Source organism: Fukomys damarensis, unplaced genomic scaffold, assembly GCF_012274545.1.
Source record: "Fukomys damarensis isolate Sample0158 unplaced genomic scaffold, DMR_v1.0_HiC HiC_scaffold_19, whole genome shotgun sequence".
Lineage (NCBI taxonomy): Eukaryota > Metazoa > Chordata > Mammalia > Rodentia > Bathyergidae > Fukomys > Fukomys damarensis.
Genome location: NW_022900931.1, coordinates 44964707 through 44987614, shown reverse-complemented (window position 1 = coordinate 44987614; position 22908 = coordinate 44964707). Strand labels below are relative to the sequence as shown.

Below are 22908 nucleotides of genomic sequence, written 5' to 3'. Positions count from 1 at the left end.
TAAAAAAAAAAAAAAAAAAAAAAAAAAACAGGCTGGATGAATGGATTAAGAAGCAAAATTCAACAATATGCTGAATAGAAGAAACCCACTTAATCCACAAAGAAATTCACAGCCTGACAGTAAAAGGATGAAAAACAGTTCTCCATGCAATAAGAGCCTGGAAAAAAGTGGGCATAGCTATCTTATTTACAGACAGAATAGATTTCAAACCAAAACTAACTGAGAGACAAAAGGTCACTACATGCTTGTAAAGGGAACAATACAAGAGGAAGAAATGACAATCTTAAATATATATAAACTGAATATTAATGCCCCCAACTATACAAAACAAATATTGATGGATATGAAAAAAGAAATAAGCACTAATGCAATTACAGTGTGGGACTTCAATACTCCACTGACACAAATAGACATATCATCTAGACAAAAACAACAACACCAACAACAAAATAACAGAACTAAACCAACTCTTAGAAGAAATGGACTAGTAGATGTCTGCAGAGTGTTCCACCACACAAAATTAGAATATATACTCTTTTCAACTGCATACGGGTCATTCTTCAAAATACACCACATGCTAACTTTAAGTAAATGCAAAGGAATTGAAGTTATCCCCTGTATATTATCAGAGGATAGTGCAATTGAACTCAGGATCAATAGGCTAAGAAACCAAAGAACTTCACAAACACATGCAAATTAAATAACACCCCTGCTGAGTAACCATTGGGTCACAGAGGAAATTAAATAAGAAATTAGACAGTTTCTATAATTCAGTGATAATGCCAATAAATGTACACCAATCTATGGGACACAATAAAAGCAGTACTACGAGAGAAATTCATAGCAGTAAATGCACATACTAGGAAAACAGAGTGAGCTCAAATAAACAATCTAATGCTTAACCTTAAGCTTTTAGAAAAAGAAGAGGAGGACAAACAGATAGCTCGTGTAAGGGAGGAAATTATAAAGATCAGAGCAGAAATTAATGTGATGGAGACTAAGTGAACAATACAAAAAAATCAGAGTTGGTTTTTCAAAAGAACAAAATCAATAAACCCTTGGCCAACCTTATTTAAAAAAAGAAAGAAAAGGCTCAAATCCATGCAATTAGGAATGAAAAAGGAGAAGTCACAACTGATCCAGCAGAAATCCAAAGGATCATCAATACCTGCTTTGAAAACCTGTATTCTAATAAAATGGAAAATATGGAAAAAATGGACAGATTCCTAGATCCATATGAACCTCCAAAGTTGAAGATGATATAAAAAGTCTAAACACCCCAATTACATTCAGTAAAATTGAAAATGTAATTAAAAATTTACCAACAAACAAAAGCCCAGTTCCTGATGTCATCACTGCTGAATTCTAAAAGACATTTAGAGAAGAACTATTGTCACTACTCTTTAAAGTCTTCAGTGAAAATGAAAGGGAAGCAATGCTTCCAAATTCATTTCTGGAAGAAAGTATTACTTTCATTCCAAAACCAGGGAAAGACTCAACCAAAAAAAGGGAACTACAAGCCAATCTCCCTAATGAACATAGATGTAAAAATCCTCAATAAGATACTGGCAAATAGAATATAGATGATCATCAAGAAGATCATACACCCTGACCAAGTTGGTTTTATCCCACAGATGCAAGGAAGGTTCAATATACATAAATCAATAAATGTAATACACTATATTAACAGAGTTAAGGACAAAAACCATATGACCATCTCAATACATGCAGAAAAAGCATTCGACAAAATTCAACACACATTCATGATAAAAAAAAAACCCTACAGAAAACTGGAATAGATGGTCTTTATCTCAACCTCATAAAAGCCATCTATGAAAAACCAACAGCCAGTATTATTCTAAATGGTAAAACACCGAAAACCTTCACGCTAAAATCAGGAACACAACAAGGATGTCCACTATCACCACTCCTGTTCAACATAGTTCTAGAAACATAGATACAGCAATAGGCAAGAAAAGAAATACAAGGAATAAAGATAGGAAAGGAAGAAAGTTAAATTGTCACTATTTGCTGATATGATACTATACATTGACAACCCAAAAAACTTTGCCAAAAGACTTCTAGACTTAATTGACAGATTCAGTAGAGTAGCTGGATACAAAGTCAACCCTCAAAATTCAATATCCTTCTTGTAAACAATTAACAGACTCACTGAGAGAGAAATTAGAGAAAAAATTGAGAGGGAATGGTGATGCTCGACAACTAGGCCACACACACACACACACACACACACACACACACACACACGAGAGGTCCAACAGGAGACTTTATTCAGGAAGCAGTAGCAGAGAGGGAGAAGGGACAGAAGAAAAGAACAAAGAAAGGAAGGTCCTTTTATTACTTTTGGGCTAAGCTATTGATTATTAATGAGGGGTGAGCTACCTCTAACCTATCACAGGCCAGGTTGCTTTTATGGGTCCAGCCCTGCAGACATAGGTTTCAACTTTCCTGGACCACTGTGACCTTGTGGGGAGGGAAACCAGAGATAAGGGCATAAGGTCATTTTAGGAGCCAAGAAGTACCAGGAGAATGCAGCCTGTGAGGCAGCGTCACAGCATACTTTAACACGATCAGTTCCCTAACAAAAATTCCTTTCACAGTTAACATCCAAAAAAATTGAAATATCTAGGAATCAATCTAACAGAGGAGATGAAAGATCTCTACACTGAAAATTACAGCACTCTGAAAAAGAGATAGAAGAAGATGGAAGAAGATGGAAATATATCCCTTGCTCCTGGGTAGGAAGAATCAACATAGAGAAAATGGCCATACTTCCAAAACTTCTATGCAGATTCAATAAAAGCCTGATTGACTGAAATCCCAACAATGTATTTCACAGAACTTGAGAAAACAATCCAAAAGTTCATTTGGAACCAGAAGAGACCTAGAATACCAAAAACCATTCTAGGCAACAGAGATATGACAGGGGGCATCAGAATTCCTAACTTGAAACTATACTACAAAGCCACTGTGATTACAAACAGCATGGCACTGGCAAAGAAACAAACCCGAGGATCAGTGGAATAGATTAGAAGATGCAGAAACAACACCTAACATACTCAACTACCTCGTCCTTGACAAAAGTGTCAACCATCCTCCCTGCAGGAAAGATAGCCTCTTTAATAAATGGTATTAGAAAAACTGGCTTTCAAAGTGGATTAAAGATCTAAATATCAAAACAGAAACACTAAACTTACTGTAAAGTAAATTACATAGAACTCTCAAAGACATTAGCATAGGAGAAGACTTTATGAACAAATCCTCAGCAGCATGAGAACTTGCACAAAGAATCAACAACTGGGATCTCATTATATTAAAAAGATTTTGCAGTACAAGAGAAATCACCAACAGAGCTAAGAGACAACCTACAATGTGGAAACAAATTTTCACCAGCTACTCCTCAGACAAAGGACTATCTAGAATATATAAAGAACTCAAATAAATCAGCCCCCCAAAATATAAAGACCCCATTCAAAAATGGGCATCCAAAATGAACAGACATTTATCAGACAAAGAAGTAAAAGCAGCAAGTAAATATATGAAAAAATGTTCCACATCACTGATCATTCAAGAGATGCAGATGAAAATAACAATGAGACTCCATCTCACTCCAGAAAGAATAGCTGCTATCAAGAAATCAACCAATAAGCTGGGCATGGCGGCGCATGCCTGTAATCCCAGCACTCGGGAGGCTGAGGCAGGAGAATTGCTGTGAGTTCGAGACCAGCCTGGACTACATAATGAGTTTCAGGTCAGTCTCAACTACATAGTGAGATCCTGCCTCAAAAAAATCAACCAATAACAAATGCTGGTGGAGATGTGGGGAGAACGGAACCCTTCTCCATTGTTGGAGAGAGTGCAGACTGGTGCATCTACTATGGAAATCAATATGGAGATACCTCAAAGAACTAGGATAAGAGGTTCCATTTGACCCAGCTATCTCCAGCTGGGTATCCTTCCAAAAGAATTAAAAGAATCACACCACAGTGATATATGCTCACCCATGTTTATAGTGGCACAGCTTGTAACAGCTAAAACTTGGAAACAACCCAAATGCCCATCAACTAGAGACTGCATAAAGAAGATGTGGTTTTTCTATAAAATGGAGTACTACTCAGCCATAAATAATGAGAAACTAGAACCATTTATAGCTAAATGGATGAACATTGAGGTTATACTCTTATATGAAATAGGACACATGAGTAAATACCAAATAATTTCTTTGGTGTGAAAAATTAAAAGTGTAAATAAGATTCAAATGGTATAACTGAAAGGGTAAAATAGGAAGAAAATAGTAAAGGTGAAGTGGGAAGGGGAGGGGAAAAAATAAAGGAAAAGAAACAATAAAAAAGAAAAAATAAAAAATGGAAACAAAGTCTTTGTAAACAGGGAAGAGTGAAGCGGGTGAAGGGAGGGTAGGGTTATGAGGAAAAAACAAGAACCAAGATATATTATGTAAAGCTACAAGATCCCAATGATAAATTTGACAGTATTGTTTGCTTTAAATGTACCAATAAACTTAATAAAAGAAAAAGAAAAACAGAAGAAGCCCCAATAACCTAATGATACATCTTAAGGTCTCAGAAGAACGAGAATAATCGAAATACAGAGAAGAACAAGAATAATCCAAATAAAAGGAAGGAAATTACAAAGATCTGAGCAGAAATGAATGAAATAGAGACTAAAAAAAAAAAAAGAGGACCAATGAATTGAATAGATGGTTCGTTGAAGGAATAAACAAAATAGAAAACCCTTAGCCATGTTACCAAAAAAAGCAAAGAAAAGACACAAATCAATGCAATTAGAAATGAAAATCATAAAAATCACGAAACAGCCCAGAAAAATCCCAAAAATTATTAGGAACTTCTTCAGAAACATATACACCAAAAAATGGAAAACTGAGAAGAGTGATTCCTAAGTACGTATGAATTATGAAAATTGAACCAAAAAGGCTTAAAGGCTTGTACAATCTCAAAGCAGAAATTTGATCACAGACTTTTATACAACCAGATAGTGCCATGTGAAGTGGAAGACAGAAACTGACACGGCTAACCTATTAACTAACTAATGACAAAGATTGCCAGCAAACTATCAAAAGGTAAGAGAGACGCATGGCTCAGAATGAATCTGACAACTCTCAAAGAAATCAATCTTGTTGATACCTTGTACTTGTACTTCTAACTCTAGACTGTGAGACAATGAATTTCTGTTATTTAGGCTATCTAAACTGTGGTACTTGTTACAGTAGCCCTAGAAAATGAACATATCATGTCCCATTTCCTGTTTTCAAATCTGTCAATTCTAAATTCATATATAAAGAGGAGTCACTTCACATTTGGAATAATTCCTGTAAGGGCAAGGCTAAAGCACAGAAAGAGCTAGTGGGATTCTGATTTGGTGGAGCTACTCAAATTGTGGCCGCCCTACTCTTAGCTCTCTCTTTTGTACTCTATCTACTGATTATTGTAAAACTGGGTGTGATGCTGACAGTTTTGAAATTCAAATTCTTGGATCCAATTGGCAGGGCAACTGAATCAGGTTCTCTGGGTTTGAGAAGTTTAGACTAGCACATTAAAGTAGCTTCCTGAAAGATATGGATGCTGGTGGTGCATGAAGTTGAGAACAACTGCTAACCTGGCAGCCAGAACCCCATCTAGTTTCATATCCCAGTTCTGCAAGTTAGTCATCATTTTCTCTATCTCCTACTGTTTCTCTCTACTTCTCCCCCTTATTCTTTTTCTAAGACAGAGATTGTACTGTCCATTAAAACATAATTCCAGTAGATCTTTTATTTATTCCCTTCTCTGAGATGAAATAGCTTTCTCTCAAATAACTATAGGAGTTTATGTGGGAAATGTGGTAAATAGAGAACTTACTGAAGCCTTTTCAACTTTGAAAATAAAAATGTGAACTATTCCCCTCATCCATGGCACATAAAGGTCATAATTATCCAGAAAAAGCCTTTATTTTACTAATTAGAAAACCAATACCTAGATGTCCACAGACCACTGCTATGTAGAAAATAATAAGTAATCTCAGTTCTTGACTTTCAGGGGACTGAAATTTAACTTGGGCAACCAAATTTACCTGCATAGAATGATTAAAAGAATATAAGATAGTATATAATCATGTGGAAGAGATGGTAGGTGTACACAGAGACCTAGTAAAGAAAAATATATGAGCTACAGTAGGTAGTAAAGGATTAATACGTTGTAGCCGAACTGAATTTGGATAGATTAGAAAATCAGGGAACACTAAAGGCAAAAAAGAAAATCACACAAGAATGGAAGTAATATACCAAAGGTAATAGTGTTATGAGCTGGGGTTATTTTATGGAGACCAACTTGACTACAACAAAAGAGATGTTTTAAAACATAGCAAATGATTATGTTAGATAAGAAAGGGGGATTTAGATAATGTGAAAATGAACAATCAGACTAAGGAATCTAGATTTAAGCAGATGCAAATAATTTCTCCCAGATATTTTGCACTGGTAAATAATCTGTCCTAACTTCTGAAGTCATAATGTCTTATACATACAAGTACTCAATGAGCTTCTCTTGGCTACTATATTACAGATCATATAAAATTTTTCAGTATATTACAAGATTTATTTATTCAGGTATTAGAATTTTATTTTTAATTTTTACTCAACATAGCCACCCACCTTTGTAGTTTGCCACTCTGCTTTCTATCTCTAAGCCTAAAATGAAAACGTAACAGGAGTGCAGTAAATGTCCTCATCCCCCACACCACTATACCCTTGCTGTAGATTAAGAAAAAATAGTGAATTTTTACAAATAATTCCTTGTCAATTGGGGTAGCAATGTTCTCTTAGTAAAAGATAGTCTAGCTCATTCTTAAGAGGATAAGTCAGCTTGTTAATGCTATGATTGTAAATTCCCCACATACAGCAAAGAGTGCTTTTCTTAAGGAAATAAATCCTCAGGATGGATAAATACGTTAAATGTGCTACGATTTAGGTAATATTAATAATAGAAAAAATCTTCACAGGAGCCCCAGTTGATGAATAGAAGAAACAGCAATGAACAAATGGCTAAATGTGTAAGACAAAGGAAGAAACTGAGAGTCTAGAACTTTATTCTTCCCCATTATAGTAACAGTAGGTCCTAGAGAAAAAGGATGGGTCAGACCTTGGGCTCACAAAACATGGAAAAGGGTTAAAAGTGAGAGAATACATATATAAGGTATCTCTGAAGGCCTAGGAATATCGTTGTGAGATTGATGTTACACCCAGAGGACTACAGAGGGAGACATAAGAACATCACAAGAGACTAGATGGCTATCACGGAATCCAGTCTAAATCCTGCCTAAAGAAGTATTTACTCTTTCACACACCTCTGTATTGTGTGAGTGTGTGTGTGTGTGTGTGTGTGTGTGTGTGTGTGTGGTTTTGGTTTTGGTTTTTTTGAGACAGGTTCTCACTAAGTAGTTCAGGCTGGCCTTGAACTCACTATGTAGCCCAGGCTGGCCTCCATCTCCTGTGACGATCTTGCCTCAGCCTCCCAAGTACTGGGATTACAGGTGTGTGCCACTATGCCCAGCTATGCATTTTATATTTCATAGGTCGAGCATAGAGGGTATACAGAGAAACAGCTCTTATTAGAAGGATTCAGGGATACAATCTGTGTAAGATAGAAAGGAGTTTCAGGAAGAAATATGAAAGTTACCAAAATCAAAATGGAGTTGCTTATATCAACCCTAATGAGAGTAAATAAAGCCAGGAAACAAGGAAGAAAGATTCTTGCATATAAGTGCCTAGTACTAACTATCATAAAAGACTACCAGAACATCACGCTTGCACAAAGCCAATGAAAATTTATACAAAAAGTATCTCTACAAGGACATCTACCAAGCAAAGGTCTGTTCAACCTGAAATTAATGCCATTCTTAGTACTAATCACTGTGTCCAAGAATTACTGTTTTAAAATATTTGATGTAATCATTTTTATCTTTAAAATCTCCCTCTTGCCTCAACCTTTTTTAACATGCCCACTGTTTACTTCAGCATACATTTCCAATGCAGTGCTCTACCATGCCCAGATAAATATCAGTATTCTTTTGAGAAACTCCTTTTATTTGCTTTATTTTAGATGGACAAATCTATCCCACAGTTTACAAATTTAACACAGGCTCTCTTCAGTGTGCTATAAGATTGGGGAGAAGAGCAGGGGAGCTAAGAACAGAGCTTCTTAACATTAGCTACTCGTTCAAATTTTCCTAAATACATGTTCCTGAGAAAATTGTTTTCATTTTCATAAACAATGTTTTTGGCTCTTCAAATCAATAATAGGAATAAAAGTAACTTTACGCAGTTGTGGGAATTAAAGTCACATATGAAAAGGACCTGACACATAGGGCACTCGTTAAAAATGTAAGGTATCATTAATGCTATTTAAGTACATATGCAAAAGGTATATAGATAGGATAATTCAGGATTAATCCACTTGGACATTAATTTTAAATTTATGTGGTCTTCATCACTTATATAAACACTATTTATATGGTGTTTATCAGGCTGAACCTGCTTAATAGTAGAGAAAATTTCACAGGTGATTTTCTCTCAAAAACAAAGAATAAAACTAGATACTACTTGCACATAAATGGAAATGTGTACGCTCAGATACAATCTAATTTTTTAGAGTAAAGAATATTAGAAGCTATGAAAAGATGTTAAGGAGTCATGATTTTCTTCTAAGATTATATTAGAGTCTCTTTTACAGGATTCAGTCTAGATAACAGTAATCACGATTATAAAAACATAAAAACCTATGGGATTGACGCCATCAGAATCATGACCAAAAAAAGTAATTCTAAAACATTTGATTCGTGCTATTATTGGTTTCATTTTTTTAAACTGCCCTTGTTTTATGGTATGAAAGTTGTGTGTCACCAATATTCATGTTCTCTTTATCAAGTATATTAAAATATGAGATATAATGCTAGGTGTGGTAGAACACAACTGTAATTCCAGCACTCAGGAAGCTGAGGCAGAGGATCAATGTGAGTTCCAGGCCAGCCTGAATTACAGAGTAAGACCCTGTCTCAAAAAAGTTTTTTAAAAAAAAACATGAGATATGCTATAAATAGCTTTTTGTGGAAGTTGAGGAAAGGGTACTAGAAGAGTGGAATACAGCGTGACAATTTTTTGCTTTCTTGGCTCCTTATGAATTAGCACAGGGTAGGTATTTTCTGATTTCAAACTGAAAATTCCATTTGAGTCCTTAACAAAAACATTGTTTAAGGCATTGCAGATGCACATCTCAATTCCCCCAAAATACTAACATAAAGAAAAGTGTAGCGAAGGAGTGAAGCAAACTGACAGGCCTAGAAGGATTAATGGGTAAACAAAAAGCAAACAGCTACACTGAATTCAATGCCAGTTTCCTTAAGGAGAACTTCAAACATGTATTTTAAAGCTAATAAATTTAGAATCTAACTTTTTCACCAAAAAAATTGTTCATCACATTAATTTTTACTTATATAAAAGAAAATGAAATAACATTGTAAGGTTAACATTGGAACAATAGCGCCATCCAGTGACTATTATGAATAAACAAAAAATGCGACTAAGGTACAATTTTTCATCTTCTTTAAATATTAGCGCTTTTACCAGTATATCTGTGAAATTATACACTACAATACTAACTCCAAAATTAAACAAGCAATATACATTTTTACCTATGCATTCAAAGGGCAGTTAAGATGCTCAAAGGATATTAATGATGCTTGTGAATAATGAATTTTATATATTAAATGTTACCTGAAATGTCAGCAAGCTAAACATGTTGATAGGAGAGATATATTATTATTTTCTCTCATATGAAATGTTAGACAAGTAAAGCAATATGATATTCTTCTGCTTTCATATATTTTATCTATACTTCATGATACATAATCTCAAAGATTTTTTTGACATCCTTAACATATGTGTTCATAATTTCACTTGACTACTATTCATGGTTAGTCATCATTTTCAAAACATCAATACATACATATTATTATATGATATAAATCATATTATACATATTATGACGGCATCAACGATATCACCACAAAATTTACATATCAATCAATAATATAACATTGTCAAAATGCTAACATGACCTTGGACAGCATTACAGTATCTCACTCTATACTGACCAGATCATAGCTGGAGTAATAGCTTCAGTTTTAAGTCTGTAAATATAAAATGGAATAGTTTTTTTGTCATCTTTAATTTCTTACAGGAAACACAAGCACATGGTAGGGAAGTAAAAGGACTGAAGTATATTAAAATAAAAAGCTACTATCGCTTTTTACTGTTAGATGTACCATGTTTAAAGGTAGTGGTTCAGAATGACAACCTACAGTGGATATCCAGTATGTACCAGGCATAATATTAAGTGCTGTATAATCAAAGGTCATTAAGCTCCACCCTGTAGAGTGGTAAAGACAGACACAAAACTGATCATTTCAATATAATAAAAACAGCAACTTTTTTATATATGCAAAAAATCTACTTCAGATCTCTCTTCTTGAGTTTCAGAATCATTCATCCAATTGCAGTTTCCAGACAATGTTGTCATATATATGTCCATAAGTATAGTGACATACATATGTCCAAAATTGAATCACCAGTCACCTCCCAAATGAGTTTGCCTCTTTTTGTTATATCAGAAAACAGTGCCCTAGGTGCTCAGGCCTAATTCATTAATGTTTATTCAGCATCTTCAATATAGAAAGACAGGCCAACCTGTGGTTACGTGATAGCAAATAGTATAGTACGTCAAATATTATAGATTGTTTACAGAATGCCATCTTTTATTTCTCTATTTATGCCCTTATAATCCAATCCGCTACCACGTTCTACCATTAATTCTTCTAGGATACATTTCCAAGTACACTGGTAAAGTTACCCTAGTAAAGGTTATCATCTTGTTTTCCTTGGATTACTACTATGGTCTCCTAACTGGTTTTTCTTCCTCCACTCTTGTCTTTCTTCAATTCCTTTTTCTCAGAGTAGTCTGATTTATAATGTAAAATGAAATTAATTAAACTTACTACCAGTAGTACTCTTAAAAAAGAAATACAAATCACTTAATTTAAGCAGCAATGTGCCTTATAACCTGGCCTCTATTCACTCTCCAGCCCTGTCTGGAATCTCAGTTCCCAGAGTATATCCTCTTCTCATTCAGGGGCCTCTAACAATTTGTCAACTCTACATAAAAAACTTGTTCTTCATACTATAATTTGATCATTTCCTGGATATTCTCAAATCTGCAGCCAATCAGACTGAACCACTTCTTTATTTTTCTTAAAGTCTTTGTTTTTCAACAAGAACATAAACTCTGTCAGGTCAGGTATTGAGTTGATTCTCACCGTATTTCTTTGTTCACTATTGTATCTCTCTATTATATAACTCATTGTTTCACATAAAGTTAGGGCTCAATGACTATGTTTTGAATGAACAGATGAAGGTCAAGAAGCAAGGAAAAGAAATCAACTAAGAAGGAAAGGCCTTTTTGAAACTTCTGAAAAACAAGAGTAAAGAAGAATCAAGGAAAGAAAAGAAGAACAGAGCAGATAGAGTCAACATGAATATGTGTCAAAGATCATTTTAGAACAGCCCAATGAATGGGCAGTGACTAGGATGAGAAGAATGGAAAAGTAATAGTGGTAAAATCATGGAGGATCTAGCAGCATACCAGGCTATGGATTCAAATACAATTTTGGAGGTGATTGGAGAGGAGGTGTAGAAATTTATGTAGAAAAGTAAAATGGTGAGATTTACATTTGAGACTAAGACATTTTGTCCTTGGGTGGGGTCCAAAGAACAGCTGGGGACCACAAGTCACCCCACCACAGGGTAGGTTTTAGGTTCACTGACTCCAGTTGCAGAAAAAGAATTTTCAGGACACATCACTAAGAGGCACTAGGAAAGGTTTATTAAGTAGAATTTTAAAAGTATATACAGCAAGAATAGTATTTCTATTTCTTAGATTAATGGATTAATTATGGTCTGGGGTTGGTGGATTTCCTTGTGGTCTTAGGGTTAGCTTCAAGATGTATGATGTAGGATGTATATTTACATTGTCTGTCAGTCCACCCATTTGGTGGGCTATGTTAAAATGCAAACTGTTTGCATGTGTGAAGTTCAGAGATCTGCTGTCCACTTAATAGTGCTACTTCATGAGGTTGTAGGTATGTGAGAGGGAAAGCAATATAAAGGTAAAAACTTTGGGTCTAGTCCCAATTTATAGACTTACTGTATTTTCTAGACACTTAGGAATATTTTTGAAGTGAGTTTCCTGGAAGGAAAGGCTTTGTAACCTTGGATAAATTTAGTGTCCTGAAACTACAGTTTTCCTTAAAAGTACCCTTTTTTTTGGTACCGAGGATAGAACTCAAGACATTGCACTTGCCAGGCAGATGGCGGCACCACTGAGCTAAATTCCAAGCCCCAAAGTACATTTTAAAATTATGATTCTCCTTGTCTCCTTTTTACCTATGTTTATTTATTTTTCTATCCTATCTTAATTCTGGCTGCTACTTATAAGACAGACTTGGTTGTATAGGTGGGGGTGGAAATGCTAGATGCAGTGTCACAGAATTGGTAGTGGAAATGAAAGGAAAAGATGAATTACAGTAATAAATTAAACTAAAGGAAATAAAAGTCTGAAGCTCAAGGAAGAGTCAGATATTGCAGTAATGTTAGAATTCATGAGCAGATACATTTGGGTTAAAATAACGAAATCAAATGCTGTATATGGGGAAGATACAGACAGGAAAACTCAAGGTTGAAACTTTGAGAAACACTGTTTCAAGGGCAGGCAGAGAAAGAATCCACTAAGATGCATGAGACAAGGAGAAAATAAAATGGGAGCAATGGAAAAAAAAAAAGGTCTGTATCAAATATGGAAGAGAGGTCTAGAAAGAAGCAGTGAACTACAGCACTGTTGGAAGAAGTACATTTCATCATCGCAGATAGAAAAGGAAAAAATAGATAAATGTGGCACTGGGGAAAGCATGGTGGCAAGAAGTTAAGATATATGCTGAATGAGGCTTTAATTTTCTCAAATAACTGGGAAGATACTGGCAATGTGTGTGTGACCCCTTGAAAATCTATATGCGAATAAGTGAGGGATTGATGCCAAGAATAAAGAGCCCAGTTGTAGTACTTCACCTATTCTTATGATGTTAAATCAAATGAATTAACTTTTTGTCTTTATTGATATACTAAAATAAAGCAGAAATAGAAGTTGGAACCTCTGTCATTTAAAAAAGAGGTTTTTTTAAAGCACTAGTTAGCACAGAGATGTTACCTGCATTAAAGTTCCATCTGTAGGCCACCATGGTCCAAGTGTCATTGTGACAGTAAAGATCCATTCAGTCTTTAGAGGTCTGTCATCAGCCTTTAAAGTGCAATCTAGAAGAGGAACATGCAAATAAAATTAGAAGGAACAGTTAACAGAAGGAATATGCGTTAAGTGCTTTAAAGATACCTTTAGACTTCTTAGATCACCTTCAAGTAGAGAGAAGTCGAAATTGGAGAGGGGATTGAGTTAGGTGGTAAACTTGTGAGAAATCACCGAGAGTTATAAGCTAAGGAATTGACTAATGGTAAATTACAGAATTGTTAAGAATCAAGGAGAGCTGAGTTTGGATTCTGAGAATCTGCTATATGTTATTTCATGTTATCATTCCCTGGGTGTTATCTGAAGACTCACAGGATAGATCAGGGTTAAGATTTAACAGGCTGGGTCAGCAATCAGGCACAGGGAGTCTGGATGCTAATAAACCATGTAGTTGAGGCTGGGAAAGGAGGTGAAATGAGGAAGGCTGACAAGGAAAATAAAATAGAAGGACAGTATAGTGTAACTGAGAGTACATAGGAGTAGGAAAATATGATGTCACAGTCAAAAGATATAGTCTCTTACAGATGATAGTTCTGCTCATGATTTTGTTAACTTTACAATGGCACAAAAAAAAATATGCATTCAATAGAAACCATACTTCAAATTTTGATTTTTTTTCCCCCCAAACCACCATTATGCCATAGAGTATGCTGTCTCCTTGCTGGGCAGGGGGAACAAGATGCAGCTCCCAGTCAGCCACACTATCAAGAGGTGAAATGATAATCTAGAATGTACTGTTGCTAAGCTATCAAGTTTGGTGGGTTAAGTGTATTACATACATTTATGACTTAGAATATTTTGAGCTTCATTGGTTTAACAAGATGTAATCCCACTGTCTTCTGAGGAGTATCTTTGTATTGGAATTTAATTTTCTGTAGCAGTGAGTGTCTTTATGGTGATGACAAAACTCTAGAAAGTATAGCGTAAGAATCCTGCTGTTCCATCTTTCACTTCACATCAAATTTTTTAAAAGCCAGATTTCTTCTTTAAACTAAGATAATTTGAACATTGATTAGTTTTTCTTCAATTTTTTTTTTTCTTTTTGGTACCGGGGATCGAACTCGGGTCCTTGTGCTTGCAAGGTAGGCAGCAGTACCACTGAGCTAAATCCCCAGCCCAGTTTTTCTTAAATTCCAAGAGAACTATACTTAACTCATCAGTTATAGTAATGCTACACCCCAAAAATTTATTGTACATAAAATAAAATGTACTTCTGTTGTCCTGCTCTTTTCCTTTTCACCTCATTTCGCTTTCCATATGAAATATTCTAAGTTTGGCTTTCACACAGCACTTCATTTCTTGTCTAGACCCTAAACAACAATTCAGACATCTGTTGAGCACTTACCATTTGCAAGATAGTTTTACTACCGCCCGTGTACAAATAATAGTTGAAATAACATCTAATTCTTATTGAGTAGCCAAAACTCTGCCGGGCACTTACAAATTAATTTAATCTTCATGAAACTGTATAAAGCAGACAGGTCTGTTACTACAATCTTAAACATGTAGAAACCAGCTCAGTTACTTTGAACACCTTGCCTGAAGCTACTTAGGGAGTGCGGTAGCCAGAGATAGACTCTGGAGTGTGTTCAGAAGCACTACACTATGCTCCCCTTCTCTGCCTTTAAAGAGTAATCAGTTTGATTTGGCAAGTGCCAATGAGGAAGATCCTTTTGTTTTCTCCTCACTTCACTGGATCTCATATTTTTTGTAAACTTATTTTTCTAACCTGCTTTTGAGTTTTATTAGATTCTGACTCGGAGAATTGTACCAATAAATGAACAGAGAAAGGGAAACTACTGAATATGAAATGCATTTTTATTTAGAACTAGTATAGATTTCTGTACCAGTCGGTCTAAGTCTTCAACCCACATCACAAAGCACCAGAATGTGCTTGTCTGTTTTCTTTCTTTTTTTTTTTTTCTTTTTCTTTTTGTACCGGGGATGAACTCAGGACTTTGAGCTTTCTAGGCAGGCGGCGGAGCCACTGACCTAAATCCCCGACCCCTTGTCTTTTTTCAGTACAACTTTTTCGCAGTATTTTCCACATCATTCAGTTCAGACTCCATCCACAAGCTTTAAATTCTCTGGTGCCCAAACGTAAATAAAACTTCATCAAAGCTTTCTTCTCTGACAACCACACCCACCACGTCTTCTGCAAACTACTGACTTGTATTAAATGTGATGATTCCACTTTCGCCTTGAAAATCCACGTTAAAAAACAAAACAAACAAACAGAAACCGGGGCCTCTTATCCGAAGATTCTAACTCATCCAGACCCGTGCAGGTTGGGGGCACAATTCGGTGGGGGTGGTTTTCCTATCTGGGAAAGGGAGAGGACTTGATCACAGAAACTGTTAGATTCGTTTCACCTCTCGCTTGCCGACGCAGGCCCATATCCTGGTTAGACTGTTTTGATTACTGTGCCGGGCTTACGGTCAGTTCTTTATCTCTCTGTGACTTAAGCCCGCTTTCGAGAGGTATTGATAGTATCTATCCGCTCCTCGGCCTCAGCGTTTTAATAAAGCTTAAATGATAAATGAGATAATGTACCTGGGAAACTCACTGACTGAACGCCCGGCTCAGACTCCTCCCCTTAGCAGCTGCGCAACCGCTTCCTGCGGAATCCTAGTTCCGACCAGAAACTAGCTCTGATGAAACAATAGTTCCGCATACCCGGAACCCAACCTTAGCTCTCACACTTAACGCCCCACACTCCTTAAGTCTTTTGAGCCCTACCGGCAGCCGTCAGAGGTGCAAGTGGGCTAGGCAGAAAAGGGGCGGGACTTCCAGTGGGAGGCGGCAGGTTTGAAAAGGGGCAACGGTTAGTGTTTGCTGATTTTCGACTCCGGGTGGCCATTCAGCCTACACCTCTTTTTCTGGCCGACTGCTAATGCGGTAAGTGTGCGACAGCAGGCGCGGGAGGACGGAGGAGGAAGACGGAGGTGTCTTGGCGCTACTGTGGAGTCTGGACGCTGCTCCAAGTGCTTTCATAGTGCGCGCGGCGCTAGGGCGGCCTGTCTCCTGGAAAGTGCAGGGCCAGCCCTAGCTCCTATTCAATTGATTTTTAATTCCCGAACGACCTGAGGTCATTTCCTAGGACACTAAAGGGTGTTATCTGTGCAGTACAGACTGGGAAGAGATTCGACTTGAAGCAGGTTAATTTAAGCTTGTATTTGTGTATATCTGGAAGGGTGATGTTACAGGGCTTGATTGATTGCATTTGCTTGTCAACTTTTCTGTGGATCTTCATTACTCAGACATTTCTTAGCCATATCCAAAACTATGAACCAAAAGCGAAAAATACCATAATCCAAAAGTTGAAGGCCCTAGGGCGCTATTTTTCCCCTTTTTTGTGAGTTCAAGGGACGTCTTGAGATATTGGTGGAGTTATTTGTTTATTTTTGTTTAATCTCTTCCTCCTGGAGTTGTGATTGCTACGAACGTTTGGCAAAAAACGAAGCGTGTAAGGTTTAACAGATCGTTCTTCCAATACCTGCTCTGCTCAACACATTACCGGTATTGCAAATAAATGAGTCACGTGAGGTAATTATCAGATAGTGTGTCTACTGGCTAGGATGCCAAATGGTAGTTTTACATATATGTACTAAGTCTGTATACATATGTATTTTATCCCACTTAAAAGCTCAAATTATTCCTGTGTGCGAGAGAACACACAAACGTGTTCACACAGTAAAAAATTGAAACTAGTTGTACTATGAAAGAATGACAGAATTTGGATATGGAGAGCAATTCCAAAATGAAACCACCTAGAGCAGACAGTTCATTAGATCGTTAAAAATTTTAGAAACTAAGCACATAAATTTAAATTTGATGTGGTGGATATGGTAACTCAGGTATTTTTGTACAAATGTTACATGATGCATTACGTGTTACATTAGCCAAACAACCAAGCGAACAAAACCTTGTGGAGAGATGTCTAATAATAATTATGAAGATATACGACACCTACTCCACCTATTGTGATACTATAATCTCTAGTCCAGATGTTTACTTTGGAGAAGTAAATTGCTTTTGCAGTTTTTCCTTTTACCAATAGTTTTTAAATCTGACTTAGATGAAAATATACAATGCATATGTAGGGAAGTTTTATGTTTACTCTTTTCCTTCTTGAAGATTTGATAGTATTAGTCTGCGAAATAAATAACAGGAGGAAAAAGCTAGAATCTATTACGTTCCTAAGCATAGGAATCAAGTACATAGAGACAGTATGAGAATAAAAGGGATAAACAGAGAGGGGTTTGGGCTTCTGAAGGGAAGGGAGGTGGCCACAGGGTTGGAAGTTTGAGAGGAAGAGGTGCAGATAAGTAAAGTTGTCTTGTTATACTGAAATTCTTCCAGGTGAAAGCCACCTGTGGTAGTCTGTCTAGGCCAGAGCAAACCCAGGCTCTTTCTGGGCAAAAATGTTTCCTATGCAGAAATGACAGTGTGTAATAGAGAAGTTTCTGCTTGCCTTCATTGTTTACAAGTTTAGATAAGTATTTATAAATTTCTTTTTACCAAATGACAGCTTTTGAGTGTCATTTATGTGCCTATAGAAGTATGCAATTTCTTTCCAAAACCAACCGGAAATATACCAAAGAAATATATTTTGGGTGGTTAGGATATTTTACTTTATTACACATTTATGCTGGGCAAAGGGACACCTAATAACATGAAGTATCCAAATCTAGATTCATAATGATCTTAGCTCTAAAATAAAGGTTTGCAATTGTAAAATTTAAGTTAAGAACATGGGGAAATCCTGGCTGATATAAGTGGATCATGTTGAAGAAGTTCTTCGAGTTTCAGTTGATCGTAAGCATATGAAAGTGTTTCAGTTGTAGTTTAGGTCTGCAGAGGACATCCCTTGCTATATTAATACTGTGCCCTAGGCCCACTAGATGGAGTGTTGTGTTTAGTTTTGACATTATGTTTTAAGAAGACATTAACAAAATAATATTCTAGAGGAAGGTAACGATGATGTGATACTATGAAATATATATTTGATCTATGTCCTGAATTCTTGATACACAACTAAAGTCTTTAGAATCTTCAGAATGCTAAGTGTCTTTTTGTATGCTAATGGCTGACTTGACAGCTGGCAGCTTCTAGCTACCAGAATGTAGGTAGGTGATTTAAAAGATCCTGGCAAGATTAGGGCGTTACTACTTTCAGGCCCACATGCCCATCTCTGGGAAGGGAGAGGCTAACCACTGAGCTGATCACCCGTGGCCAATGATATTACCATTGTGCCCACTTAATGAAGCTTTCATAAAAGCTCAAATTGACCAGATTTGAGGAGCCAAATGCTCCCTGGGGGTTGCATACCCCACCTCCCCATGCATTTCTGTATCTATCTTTCATCCAGTGTTCATCTCTTGTAATGTCTTTTGTAATAAACAGTAAATGTGGGGAAAAAGAAAAACAAAACAGTAAATGTGTTCCCTTGAGTTCTGTGAGCTGCCCTAGCAAATTAATCAACTTCAAGGAAGGGATGATGGGAACTGCAGTATATAACATGTTGTTCAGAAACAGGAAAATAAACTAGGGCTTCCAATTGGCATATCAAGTGGGGGTGGGGGCAGTTTTAGGGACTATGCCCCTCTGCCTGTAGTGTCTGATAACTTCTCATACTGTTTCTAGTTAGATAGTGTCAAAATTAAAAGGACCCTGGGCTGGGCTGCATTATTGTCTGCTCCCTTGGTGATGGGGGACCCCCCCATTTGATCACAAGTCTTTTATGTTAACTGTTGAGTGAGCAGAGTAAGAAAAAGGTTATTTTTTTCCTTACACAAAGGGTAGTTTCCGAAACCACGTCATACAAGAATGGCTATATGTAAACAAATTAAACTTAACCTTGAAAAAGAGAAAGTTTGGCAGAGATGGAACTTCATCAAATTTTTTAAAGTAGTATCATGTAAACAGAGATTAATATAGTCTGTGTAGCTGCAGTGACCAGAAATTGGACTAGCAGGTGAAAGTTACAAAACACAGTTCTGTACAGTATGAGGGAGGTTTATCCAATTCGAGCAGTGCTGAAGTGGGAAAAAGTTGACTTGAGTTAGTGAATCCTGTGATGTTTTCAAGCAGATCTAAGAAGTTATTTGACAGCCATCTTAGAGGAAGGACTCCTCCATTTATTAGAGGCTAGGCTCATTGCCAAAGCTTTTTAATCCCCATATTCTAGGAAACATTAGAAGCCTAAAGAAATGGATTTCCAGAATTGCAGACCAGTTTAGTTTGTTTGCAAAATTGAATATATTCATGTTGAGTCTTTGGGGTTATGCTGCTTCACTGGAGAGTAGGGGAGTCTCTGGATAATTAAATAATATTTAAGTGAATGATTGAAGCATTGGCTGCAATTACTGCTCCTCTTGCTCTTAGTGTTGCTATTGCTGTTAGGCACTTGTAGAGATGATAAAAGGGACATAACTTACTGGAATTTCACATCGTACCATCACAGTTCTATAACTTCAATCCCAGTATATTGCCATAAGTATGACAACATAGATGAATGACCTAGGACAGAGTGTCCTCTCCTCTGCCTTCTTGACATTTTGAACTAGATAATTCTTTGCTGCGAGGGGCCATTCAGTGCATCATATGATATTTAAGAGCATCACTGGCCTGTACCCACTGTATTTTAACAGCATCTCTACTCCTGTTGTGGCAACTAAAAATGTACCCAAGCATTGCCAGATGTGCCCTGGAAGAAAGGGACATGGTATTGTGAGAACTAATACTTTAGGGAGCATAGATAGGAGTAATTCACTATCTGAATACATGAGGGGATTTTTTTGTTTTTTATTTAAAAGTTCTTATCTCTAGTGATAAAAATCCCTGCCATTCATAGCCTCTAATCTTTCTTTTTTTCCTCCCTTTTTTGCATCTTAAACCATATTAAACTCTCACTATGTGTATATTAAATAGGATGTCAAATCAGAATTCAATTTCATTATCTCCTATATTACTATTGTTAATATATAGCTTCCTGATGATGTTGCCTTATGCTTTGCTTTGAGGATTAACCTTTGAATTGATCTGTTTAAATCTTCTAACCCCCAAATATCTAAAAAGAAGTACAAGATTTTCCAATTATCAACCAAAATCCTTCCCTTATGGAAGAGAACAGCACTAGGAAAATTAGCATAAAACGAGTATATTACTTTAAAATAAAAATTATATTAGGGAATATATACATGTATATGAAATCTATCATACTAACATATTTGGTGATAGCTGGCACCATGAATGGTTAACCTTGACTTGTTCATTTTGTTTTTATGTTCATCAGTTTTTATGAGAAGTACTGGTTGTATGTCTGATCTTTGTTTTTTTTTTCTTCAGACTAGAAGGAGATTTCCAAGATGGAAACTTTGTCTTTCCCCAGATATAATGTAGCTGAAATTGTGGTTCATATCCGTAATAAATTTTTAACAGGAGCTGATGGTAAAAACCTCTCCAAAAATGATCTTTACCCAAATCCAAAGGTAAAATTTGGTTGTGTACATATATGGATCTGGTATGTGAGAACAAAGTAAGCTGTTAGGTTTATGGTGTGGTAAGAAAGGTATCTATCTTCCTGTTTGAGGTAGGCCAGTCATATTTAATCTAGAGAAAAATCTCTCGCTTGGTGTAATTTTAAAACAACATTTGGTTTGTATGTTGGGAAATTTCAACATTCCCATTAGGAATTCAGTCCTTTAACATGGTTGTTTTCTTTTTTTAAGGCTTTTAAACTATAGCTATATTAAATTTTTTATTATTGGAGTGGTGGCATGAGAGTATCATTTATTGGCAGGACTTGATGGAACTTATTCCAAATGATTTCCAAACAAACAAAAAAAATGCTTAGAAACAAGCCTCTTTGGGAGCTTAGAGATTAATTTTCTTGTGTTATGCCTCAAGAGGGAATTGACTTGCTTTGACAGGCATTGTTCTTTATATGTTTAGTTATTAAATGCAAAAATGAGGTATTTATGTGTCACAGAAAATCCCCAGGTTTCCTTACAGTTTCCTGTGTTGATCTTGAAATGATAACATAGGAAAACCTGATTTAATGATGTAGAACTAAAATTTTTTGATCTTAGAACTTTTTAACTCTTTAAGATAAAAGGAATAATCTCAAAAGTACATTCTAGGCCTTTAAATTTTATTTTATGAAAAGACTGCCACATTTCCTGTATGGCATTTTATTGCTCATTCAGTAAACTTGTATTAGATTTGAGTATGTTCACAGACTAGCATTTATGAACTACTGATTTAGAAGATTTAAAAAATCCTTATTACCCCTTTACATGTATACCCTTATTCCAAATGTTCTGTTAAAGTTTAAATCTAAGAAAACCTTAATATCTAAAATAGTAAACCAGGTTCTTGAAGTTTTTAAAAATATATCCTTGGTGTTCTGACATTTCTGCCACATGCATGACAGCCTACTTGTGTTGGCTAACATGGGTGGGGCTTCTTGGATTTGATTTGCATATGCTTTCTTGCAATTTGGTAAGCAACTCATCTTTACCATTTATTACATAGGAACAAATCGTAAGTATCATTGGTTGTTTTAAAATTTGGAAAAATTTTTGAAGTATTTTAAGAGAATTAGTGTACTTTTGTTGCCCTTTTCTTCTGTGCATTCACTGACTATACAGTATCAGATAATGATAAGTAATACAGCGTTACAGTCATGCATGAAAATATTGACAATTGTTTTTTTTTGTAGCCTGAAGTATTACACATGATCTACATGAGAGCCTTACAAATAGTATATGGAATTCGACTGGAGCATTTTTATATGGTAAGTTTACGATGAGACAAAATAATCTTTTTGTTTTTTATTTTTGTTCCACTTCTCCTGCTTACAATGCATATTATCTTTTTGGATAAGAAATACTTGATTTTATCTTTAACAAATTCAAAGACTTACATGAAATGAATGTCACATGCAAAGGAATCTTAGACCTAATAATGGTTTATATGGATAGCTTTAGTAAGATGAAAACTATAGTAAAAGACCTAAGTGACACTTACAAATTATTGATGCTATACAGTTGTTCACATATTTATAGTCTGTCTTCAGAGACTATAATAACTGCAAAGTCTTCACAGATACTGTTCTCTTCTTCGGAAGGACTCTCAGATTAGAATAGAAGATATGCAATAATGAAACAATTGAAATGAGGCAACTGAGCTTTTAGCAAATTAGATATTTCTAGTAGGGAAGATCTTTTTTTTTAATCTATTTTTTGTTGTGAAATCATCAAGGCATCATCTGAAGGTGTGCTGAGACTGTAATGGCTCTGGAATCTCATTAGTACGATCTCATATTGTTTAAAAATCAAATATTTTGCCACCTAGTTACTAGCAAACCTTGCTAAGATTTAGTTTGTTTATAAAATAGGGGTAGCACTTTCTAACAGGGTTGTTATAAAAAAGAATGTATATACAATGTCCAACATAGTGCCTG

The 22908-nt window shown here is 35.9% G+C and overlaps 2 protein-coding genes across 2 annotated transcripts in view; one reads left to right on the top strand and one right to left on the bottom strand.

The window, feature by feature from the left end:
- The window catches only part of Rgs5 (regulator of G protein signaling 5), a 142620-nt gene extending 126553 nt beyond the window's left edge, over window positions 1-16067 (bottom strand). Inside the window, exons 1-2 of the mRNA XM_033765681.1 lie at window positions 15993-16067; window positions 13347-13450 (exon numbers count right to left, since the gene is read on the bottom strand). Of these exons, the coding sequence (XP_033621572.1) occupies window positions 13347-13391 (45 nt within the window). The 5' untranslated portion in view covers window positions 13392-13450; window positions 15993-16067. The remainder of the gene's footprint in view (window positions 1-13346; window positions 13451-15992) is intronic.
- Window positions 16068-16191: 124 nt separating this feature from the next.
- Window positions 16192-22908, top strand: part of Nuf2 (NUF2 component of NDC80 kinetochore complex) — a 34164-nt gene continuing 27447 nt past the window's right edge. Inside the window, exons 1-3 of the mRNA XM_010611544.2 lie at window positions 16192-16337; window positions 20790-20932; window positions 22165-22239. Coding sequence (XP_010609846.1) covers window positions 20810-20932; window positions 22165-22239 — 198 coding nt within the window. The 5' untranslated portion in view covers window positions 16192-16337; window positions 20790-20809. The remainder of the gene's footprint in view (window positions 16338-20789; window positions 20933-22164; window positions 22240-22908) is intronic.